Source organism: Microchirus variegatus, assembly GCF_963457635.1.
Source record: "Microchirus variegatus genome assembly, chromosome: 14".
NCBI lineage: Eukaryota > Metazoa > Chordata > Actinopteri > Pleuronectiformes > Soleidae > Microchirus > Microchirus variegatus.
Window position 1 is genome coordinate 24,937,177 of NC_139815.1, and position 10,095 is coordinate 24,947,271.

Sequence of the window (10,095 nt, forward strand, 5' to 3'; positions counted from 1 at the left end):
TCTGTCAGACGTGCAACAACACATTCTAGCAGCAGCTGCTGTTGTATTTGAATAGCATTTAAAAAATAAAGAAATCTAAAGACAAAATATTATTAAATATTATACATTTTTCAGGAGGCAGAGGATTTATTTGAAAAATGTGTACAGTAGAAATATCCTTTCAGAAGTGTAAACTGAAGTCATCTACAAAAAAAATAAAATATAATAATTTGTAGGCAGGATAATTTGGGAAGTTTCCCGAAGTTCCTACTGTGTAGATAAAGAGTTAAAGAAACAATTTGTTTTCCCACATTTGCTATAATTTCTGTAATTAATAATAGCAAAGTAAAGTAAGACTGTGGCTGATCAAAAAAAATGTAATTGATCAATCTATCTAACAGCTATAGTCCAATCCTACATTATCACAGCATACAACCTCAAACATTGGGCTCTTGTATTTCCTTGCATCACGTCACTGTACCAATGCAGTCGTTCAAACATTAACCACCATTTAACGGCCTGCTCCATCACCGCGAATGAAAACCCATTCTTGTATTCTTTGACAACTAGACCAATATTTTTGATCTATTTTAATAGGAACGGGGCCAACAAAATAAATATAAACAAAACAGTCTTTTAGGCTCTTTAGTCCTCAAACTCTGCAGTATAAAGCACTTGCTGGAATTTCATCCGCACCTCCATTCTCTTCTTGATGGTCAGCCTCTTCAGTGAGGGCAGGAGGCTGAGCAGAAACAGTTCGTCCTCATCTCTGATGTTGGCGTGAGCGTCTACAGAACTTATCTCAGGTTCTGTGGCCGCTAGCCTTTTGCGTTTCGTAGAGGCTCCCGTCTCCTGACGGTTGTTTGGACAGGACTCCAAAACAGAGAAGCTGTTACAATTCAGAGGCAAAGGAAGGTGTTGCTCCTTCTTCTCTTTATCTTGCACGTTCTCCAGGTCATCTCCACTTTCAACGACCTGCATCATATGAAAACACACCACAGAGTAGAACTGTTACTGCAGACACTGATAAGAACAAGATTCTCTTTAGAGGGTGATCACAGCTAAACTTACCAAAACGTGTGTTTTGGCAGGACTTAACCTCAAGTCAACAGATGGTAATACATTTTTAAGTTTTTAAGCTAGTAATTTGGGGAAATTTGTATTATTACATTACATTTTTTTCCATTTCCACTTTCCCTTTTTTTACTTTACTTATTTACTGTTTATATGATATAATTACATAGTACATAGTATATACTTTAAGAAGTTGAGACCACTTTGACAATAAACAAAAAACAAACACTCAATTGAATTGGGCCAATTTTACCCAAATGTTTATTTTAACATAAAGCATAAAGACCTTTTGAGCTGGTGAAAATTTTTTTTCATGTGCAACAAGTTAATCTGAGATTAACAGGACTAATCCAAACGTGTTTGACGTGCGTCGTCTCGTCGGAACTGTAAACTGTTAGGAGTGGGTCATTTCAGGACCATGACGATATATAAATATAATAAATAATTAGGCGAGTCAACACTCCCCTTTCTGCCTCTTTTATTAACGTTGTTAGTGGATAATTAACAGACATAATGTTTTTTACAGTCTCCTCTTATCATATGCTACTGACACTTAGGGGTAGGAATCGCCAGAGACACCACAACACTTAGGTTACGATATTATCACGAAATGGCAAAATACAGAATATTATAAAAAAATAAAATAAAAACAAATGTTGGTGCCTCAAAGGTAATATAATATTGGCATGTAAAATATTGCGGTCAATCAATTTTAAAAATGATCTGAGCAGTGCAATTGCTCACATTCTTTAAGAACGCCACAATCTCAAAACATTGTGGCAGCTCAAAGGAGAGATATACATGGAAGATACCTTTATTAAAATGTCATGAAAGTTTTCCACTTTGGTGTCTGGCTCTTTTTGGACATCGGTGGCATCTGGGTTTGCAGTGGGAACTTTCTCGTCCACTTCACTTGCACATGTTTTAAGATGGAACAAGAGTCTGTCTCTCCTATTGAATACTTTTGTGCAGGACGGGCAGTGGAAATGTGCAATACCTTGGCAGGGTAAATTGCACTTGAAGATTGTATAATCTGTAAAAAAGAAATTTCACATATCATTTCCATAATTATAGTATTTGTCTTTTGTATACATGTGTTCCTTGAACGGAGATAATTAGAGAATCAAGGTTAGAGGGCAAAAAGTGATCGGGATCTTGGTTCAAGTCAGTCTTTGTAATTTTCTTTGTTGAGCCTGAAATACTCGCTCATTGTTGGTATATTCAAAAATACTCTATGGGTTAAAATACCTTTGTCGTGGACAGCCCTTCTTATGTGTCCTTGAAGATGCTTTAGGACTTTATTTTTTACCCCAGGCTTGAAAATCCTTGGACTGCAGAATGGGCAGTGGAACAAACTGCAGCAGCTGCTGCATTTTTCAAGTTCGGGTAACTGGTCTCTCGGTTGACAGGTGATGTGACGTCCTGACTGGAGTAGAGATTATACTTAAGTAAGTACCATGTAGAAATAAGTGACAACCGTTGCTGTCATGAATAGATAAAATCGTTCATTATTAGGCCTCCAAAAATGTACACAGAAAGCAACATTACATATGCATTACAGCATTTGCACAGTGATGCACATTATATAACACAGTGTATTATAATATGTATTCAAACCATTCAAAAAATTGCAATGTATGTAAGATTAATGTAAAGGCTTGTAATAACGTGAAATAACATAATAAAACAAACATCTGACCTTCATTTTCACACAGCAAACTGGATATATCTCAATTTATGATCTAAAATTATACTAAACTAAAACAAAAAAAATACTTGTGATATTAAGCTATCGATCATCCTTAATTTTAAGTGATACACACCTGTCTGATGGCCAAGTAAGTATGGTCACTCATGGGAAAGGAGGTCTGGACGAAGACGGACAGATTAATGTGAACTCAAAAGCTTACTTTTCTCGTTATTTTTAATACATGACAATAACCATCGGTGACACTCAACAAAAAGTTGCAGTAACTTACCACAAAATCCATTTCCGCTTTAAGAACGTTCAACTCCATCCGTTTTTCCAGAAGTGACGATGTTGTCTTGTCTCGCCAGGGGTAGTTGTCACGCTCTGCAGCTGGACACTTGCGCGAACTGCGATACGGTTTTATGCTAGCAACGATCCTTGAGCGGATATCCTGTCCGAGTGTCCGGCCGGAAACACGAGACTCTTTTGTTGGTTCCGCTTTGCAGATTGCACCGTAAAAGCTCATCCAAGTTTCGAACTTCGAAGTTTCTTGGATAAGCCATCAATACATTTCAGTTGTCAGTTTATGCACATAACATGCATGTGTTTTTGAAATATTATTTAATCATTTTTTGTTTAAACATTTAGCTGTTGTTACACATTTTTAAGACGAATTCAAAGATTACCTAAGCTCAAAATATTAGTGCAGTTTTAAAGACCCGCCTTGAAACATAACAGTTACTGCAGTCCAGTGTGTCATCTATTCCATGTCACACTGTCAAATATGATGTTAATTAGTCACCTTATCACTGTTTATCACTTTCAACATTTGCTCACCAAATTTAGTTGTACTTATTTTATTTCCGTGCGTACTGCTGTATATTATATATACCAACGTTGACTGTGATTCTTTTTTTTAATTCTTTTTTGTGGCATTGTTGCATTTAAGTTACTGTTGTAAGTTACTGTTGTATGTCTTTTTCCTTCTGTTTGGCACTTTGTTGCATTTGTCTTATTTGTTTATTTTACTTTTATTTTTGTTTTATTTTATTTTATTTTATTGTATGTATCTTTTAACTCTTGTACATCTCCACTTTTACCACCCAATTGTTGCACAATAATTTCCCTCGGGATAAATAAAGCATCTTGAATGTTGAATCTTAAAGAATTACAGTAAATAACAGAAAGAAAAAAAGCCGTTGGTGATTAAAAGGCTGATTTTTAGCAACTGCAATTTTTCCACTTGGGGATTTTTAATTTGATGTATTGTTTGAAAACAATGTAGTTAACGTGGTTAGAGTTAACGTTGCTAAATGCTAAAACAACACAATGGTGTCTTTTCACCTCGCTGCTTGTCGTCCCGCTACTTTCCACTCGGGGCTTGACGAACGCGTTGAGCCAGTGGAGCTGGTGGAGGAGCGCAGGGACCGGTCTGTCCACCGGGGTTTCCTCGCTGTCCGCCGGGCGACGGTCGGAGCTTCTCTTCGTCATTCGCTTCTTCGCTTTGCAGTACTTGTCGCGCAGATTCTTCCATTTCATCTTCAACTCCTCCTCGGATTTCCCCATGACGCCCGCGATCTCTTTCCACGACAGGTGCCCCTTCAGGGCGTCTTTGTAGTCCTGCCGTGTCTGGTCGTACAGATTCGGGTGTTCGCGTATGAGTTCCGCCAGTTTCTTTTCGACAGTGTTCATTTTGTTTTTCTGTTTCTTCACTTCGGAGCGAAGTTCTTTCGTCGGCACACGACGAAACCCGTGTTCGCCATAGATATGTAAAGGGTAGATGTCTCGTCCGCGCTGCTGGCTAATGGAGCCGAACGTCCGCACTGGCGGCCATCTTGCTACAGTCAGCTCGCTCACCCATACCGTGTTGTAGAGATACATGGACTTTAACCGTAACTTTTCTACCGATTTTCAAGCGGTTTGGTTTATTATAAAAGTTATTATGAATAATTATAACCATGGGCTTTAAATGACATTAAACAGAACAGAAATGTGCAATTAATATACAGAGGCGATTCTAGAGTCTGTAGGGGCCCTAAGCACAAATTCCAAGGGGGCCCTTCCTTCCAACCAGTGTTCTTCACCATTATGTTATAAATAATCTGACACCAACGAGCAATGTATAAGTTCAAAATATATCTCTTTTTTTTTCGAAATGAATGAAATAACGTGGAAAAAACTTGTAATTAAGAAGTATGTGAGAATATAAATGTAAAGAACAATAAAATACTGTAAATAGCTTTAAAAAAAATATATAAACTTAGTAAAAAAAAAAAACACTGTAAATAATCCTCTTAATTTTCCAACTTGCAGAACGATAACTTCACACAGGTTAAAGTGAGGTGGGGCCCCTTTAGGGGTGCAAATCGCCCATTGTTTTTTAAGGGGGACTGGGATGCGCCTGGTCACTGCACATTTCATTCAAAATGTGGGTTTTTGGACAGTTGCGATCAGTTTAGAGTTTGGGTAGCGCTTATAGTTTGGAGAGTTCTTGTTGGTTAAACAATATTTATGCATAACAGCCTCATCTGTTCCTTGTGAACGTGTTTTTTTCAAAAGCTGGAGAAGTTGTCAGCAAAAACATAGAACATAAATTGCGAGTCCAAAAACAGTGGAAAAACTATGCCATGACTGTCTGAGTTAAACAAGCACAGCACACCTTCCCTGCACCTACTTTTTGTTTCCTAAAGCACCCCCTCCCTCGATCCCAGATGCTAGTCAACATACTGAATCAGCTGAATATTGACAGAGTTTGTTGTCTACCATTTCACCACTAGATGTCACTGATATGAACCTTTGGCAAAGTGGTTCAATACTACTTCACTGCTTCATTTGAGCAGCACTAGTTTTGTTAAATCAATATATGGGCTCCTAATACTCAGGATACAGAATGGCATGAGATTTATCTATACTTTTTATAATAGGAATATTTCTAATATAGTAAAATCATTTGAATTATTACATGTTTAGTTAAAATTATTGTATTATATTAGTAATATTCTTTTTTATAAAAGTGACATTTATTTGCAATACAAAAAGGTGCAAGGTTTCCCTTTACAAATATACATCAAGAAATGCTGCATGTTGAAATGAAATCCCCACCCTGTAGAGGGAACTAGAGAGACAATAATTCCCAACAGCACACTTTTAAGAAATTGTATAGGCTTGTCCCTAACAAAGGCAAAAATACGTTTTGTGGCTCTGGACAAAAATGTAAAGGTTGCCTACCCCTGGGTATAGTTTCAATGTTCACACATGCTCTCATTAGTTTGTGACATTCCACAACATGCAAGTACTCACAAGATCAGGCATCAAGTCCGCAGGCAGTTTGTCGTCCGCTCTTCTAGAAGTGGCTGTGCCTCTTGTTGCTGCAGACTAAAATAAACATAAAGGCCACATTATACTTCTACAACTGTGTAATGCGTTATCCGACTGCGTCACCACGGAGACCCCTAGAGCCTTCACGGTTCTCCGTCGTGGTGCCGGATACGCACTGCAATTTCCCACCCGATCAGTAGGGGTCGCTATGCAAGGTTGTTGCGCTTGTGGCTACAGTGAGCAATGGCGTCCGAGTGAGAAAGACTGTTGTTGTTGTTGTTGCAGCTGAATAACATTGAAACAGTGGCCATTTCTCACCTGAAATATATATTTGTCTGTGTCCCGGAACGCAGTTTTAAGATCATTTGAGGCGAGAAATTAGCCATTTAGAGTCTAAACATGTGGTTTGTGTATTAAGATATGACGTATTTACAGTTTGGCAGAGGCGTTGTCAGCGGTGATCATCTCCGCCTCTGTGGACGCTCGGTGCGCACAGTGAGCCGGCACAGAGTAGCGTTATCTCGGCCACAGCCCTTGCCGTCTCCGTTGTCCCTTGACGGAGTGACGGAGGCGACGTAGAGGGGTCTCCGTAACCTACGTAGAGCACTTTACGCAGGAGTATAAATTGGGCTTAAAGGGACACTGTGTAGTATTTATGGGTTTATATAACCCAAAATCCACTTTTTTATACATATTATGTGCTCCTGCATTGTCTAGTCGCTGTATAATAGTTTTTGTTTCATTTTCGTAGTGTTTCAAAAAGTCATGTAAAATAACACGGTCGCGGGCCACGGTTGCATAGCCACTGTTGGCAGCGAGACGCCATGTTTCTACCGGAGCCTGTAAGGACAAACGCGAGAGAACAAATCAAGCGTCTCTTTACTTGTAGCAGGAAGTCCCGCCTCCACTCTCTCCGCTTCGTCTGCTACGGTCGCGGTAGCTCCGCCCTCTCCCTCGCCGAGGACGACATTTGACCGGCTGCGGATACCGTAGCGCTCAGGGAAGGGAGGGGGTGAGCAGAGGAGCAGTTCTTTGTTGTAAATGTCAGCCTCTCCTCTAGATGTCACTATAAACTACTTACTTCACCTTTAAGTAAAGAAGAAGTTTTTTTAGTGTCTAAAATGTGCCGTAATAAACAACACATTATGTAACTTGCAGGTACAAAAACTACAAATCACATATTTATATTCATATATCAATCTTATACACATTTTCTTGTTGGTTAATGATACACATACCATTTGAAGATGAGCTGGAAAATTGAAAACGCTTGGCACAACACCATCTCTAAGACGAACAGTCTGCCCCGTCCTGTCAAATTCCTCACTCCTGAAGTGCTCACTGCAGATCATTGTCCTGTCAGTGGCAGCAAAACTGGCCCTTCTTAGGGCAAGTTCCCACTTCCTCCTCCTTTCTCTGGTTTTGGGAAACCTTAAAAAAGTGAGAAATGTACCCAGATATATAATTATTGTCAACATTTTTAATCTGTCTTTCCTTTAACATTAAGGGTAAGGACACAAATACACACCTAAATGATCATATTTATGATGTATGTATGTATTTATGTATGTATGAATAAGATAACCACACTAAAAACGATGCATTCAGTGATTGTGTAAACAAACATATTCTAAAAAACCTTGTATCAACAACAATCTTGCAGTACTATTATGTCATAGCCTCACTGTTCCTGTGTAACAGGACCTGTATCGTACATACTTGCACTAAGTAACTAACAATCACCCTAAATATAAATCATAATATTGAAATATCCTACAGGTGAAAGGTGATCCCACGGGTTTTCGTTTCGTGACAACGGCGATTTGAGCATCCGTAGGCTGCACAAAAGTCTGGCATTTTCCCTGGTCAAAATCAGCAATTTACCTGTAGAAATCATAATGTAAGATGTTTTTTTTTATCAAACCAACCCGATTGCAAATCATGTGCAACTGAAGTTTGTTATTGTGGTTAGTAAAACCTAGGTATATAATGGAAAATATCAACCTTGATAACTTGCGCAAGTAGCCTAGATAATGCCTTAGCTGTGATACACAACTAAGCTGCTGTTTTTAGGGCAGCAACTCACGATTATTTTTGTTATCCACTAATCTATCAATTATTTTTTTCGATTAATTGATTAATCACGATTATCTTCGTTAGCACCTATTTTGGACTTCTGTTAAACCTACATACAGTGGACTCAAGCGTGTACTTTAATAACACAGTTAAATATCTGAAACAAATTATCACAGATTTCTTGCAGCTTAAATATCGAATTAATATGCTCCAAATCAAACAGTTGATAAGGGAAAAGAGGTTTACAATTCATTATAAACGCTAGTATCGACAGGGGCTTAAATGCTGCCGTAAAGTACGCATTAACGTAAGTGAACCTAGGCTGATGATTAATTAATAAATGAGCATGTGATTTAAAAATATATAAGAGGTACGTGTATGGAAGTAAATCTGTGCCATCTGAGTTTGAATTCGAATTTCTAACACTGAATTTTTTTGCATCGAAATTAGACTTCAGACCATCAAATTTCAAGCACTGTTTTTTTTCCCCCATTGATTTTTTTTCAGGGATCGATTGCTTCTCTCTGGTGACCCGGATATTAACTGATGTTTTTGCAAGTGAATTTTTTGAGACTGAATTTTTTGAGACATTGAATTTTTTGAGACATCGAATTTTTTGCAACTGAATTTTTTTGCAAATGAATTTTTTTACACTGAATTTTTTGAGACATCAAATTTTTTTACACTGAATTTTTTGCAACTCAATTTCTTTACACTGAATTTTTTGACACATTGAATTTTTTACACTGAATTTATTTCAACGTTGAAAAAAAAAATCAATGGCAAAAAAAAACAGTGCTTGAAATTTGATGGTTTTTAAAATTCAAAGTCTAATTTCGATGCAAAAAAATTCAGTGTTAGAAATTCGAATTCAAACTCAGATGGCACAGATTTACTTCCATATACGTGATGACACAGCGGCTCCGGGGTGTCTGCGTTTACGGTGTTCGTGCAGCCTCGTAGTGCTAACATTGGATGAGAGTTGCGCTTCACAGAGATGGCATTTAACGTGTTTCGCTGGTTTATTTTCAATGACATGTTCCCAAACTTTGGAAACTTTGGCTCGGAGTTTTCGAGCCTCTTCGTCTGTTTCCGCCACAATTCGTGCGTTCTTCTTCTCTGCTTCCTTGCGGATGTAAACAGCGAGCAGTACTGCCCCCGGCACTTCCTGTAGCTAGTTCTGTATAGCTCGAGTGTACACGTTTGCTCGTGTTTGTTGTTTACACTGCAGTTAAAGATGAGCATGAAGCGGCCGGTGTGTGATTTACAACAACAACAACAACAACAACAACAACACGACGCGTCGACGCTCACATGTTTAGCGTCAACGAACCTTTATAGTTTTGTAAGAGAAAAGCTGCAATTTCAACACGCTAAAGCATCCAGAATTGTTACAGTGTTAATAACGTGTGTAAGAAACCAAACCGTTGGTAAAATATATTTCAACGAGATACGAGTATTGACGTTTGTGCAGATCACTGACCTTACCTCAGGCTCCACAGATCCCAGCAGAGAGAATGACTGTGGCAAAATGGCCGCCATCTACCCTTTGCATATCTATGCAGACGACGACCCGTGTTCGCCCCGACAGACGGAAGTACGCGCTCCATTCATTCAAAATAAAAGTTTGTCCTTCCTTTCTTTTTACATTTCCTTTTAAAATGGAAATAAACAGCATGTGTCACACACACGTTTTTCATCATAAATCATATTGATAATGATCGATTATTTTGTTTTAGCTATTAAACTTCTTCATGGACACACATTGACACCCTTTACACGGACAAATCTGGGGTAAAAATATTCATACCATGTATTGTACCTCCATACTTTTTAAAATCTAGTTATTTTACTACAGAAGAAAAATGCAATAATTGTTGCTATCTTTTTATTGTCCAGCGTTGGCAATTGTACATCTTTACTTTAAAAAGTAAATATCCTATTCATTATTTTATTAT

The 10,095-nt window shown here is 38.2% G+C and overlaps 2 protein-coding genes across 3 annotated transcripts; both read right to left on the reverse strand.

Moving 5' to 3' along the window:
• Nucleotides 1-125: 125 nt before the first annotated feature.
• Nucleotides 126-4,295, reverse strand: LOC310936955 (uncharacterized protein). 2 transcript variants are annotated; one of them, XM_083901122.1, is made up of 4 exons: nt 2,877-2,968; nt 2,302-2,479; nt 1,866-2,086; nt 126-954 (listed from the first exon to the last, which is right to left on the reverse strand). In XM_083901122.1, the coding sequence occupies exons 1-4, from the start codon at nt 2,907-2,909 to the stop codon at nt 625-627; spliced, it is 762 nt and encodes a 253-aa protein (XP_083757248.1). In that variant the 5' UTR covers nt 2,910-2,968; the 3' UTR covers nt 126-624. The 2 variants fall into 2 exon arrangements, with proteins under 2 accessions (XP_083757248.1, XP_083757249.1); XM_083901123.1 differs by lacking the exons at nt 1,866-2,086; nt 2,302-2,479; nt 2,877-2,968 and adding an exon at nt 4,088-4,295.
• A 1,515-nt stretch (nt 4,296-5,810) lies between these two features.
• On the reverse strand, nt 5,811-7,918 carry LOC310936549 (THAP domain-containing protein 6-like; the record flags this gene model as incomplete). The annotated part of the gene is made up of 4 exons (XM_083900622.1): nt 5,811-5,858; nt 6,044-6,118; nt 7,300-7,492; nt 7,839-7,918. The coding sequence occupies 4 exons, from the start codon at nt 7,916-7,918 to the stop codon at nt 5,811-5,813; spliced, it is 396 nt and encodes a 131-aa protein (XP_083756748.1).
• Nucleotides 7,919-10,095: the final 2,177 nt, after the last annotated feature.

Coding starts and splice junctions, on each gene's coding strand:
- LOC310936955 (XM_083901122.1), bottom strand. CDS start 2,909: ATGAGTGACCATACTTACTTGGCCATCAGACAG. Junction 2,480..2,876: donor CTTACTTGGCCATCAGACAG/GTGTGTATCACT, acceptor TCTCTACTCCAG/TCAGGACGTCACATCACCTG. Junction 955..1,865: donor TTCATGACATTTTAATAAAG/GTATCTTCCATG, acceptor CATATGATGCAG/GTCGTTGAAAGTGGAGATGA.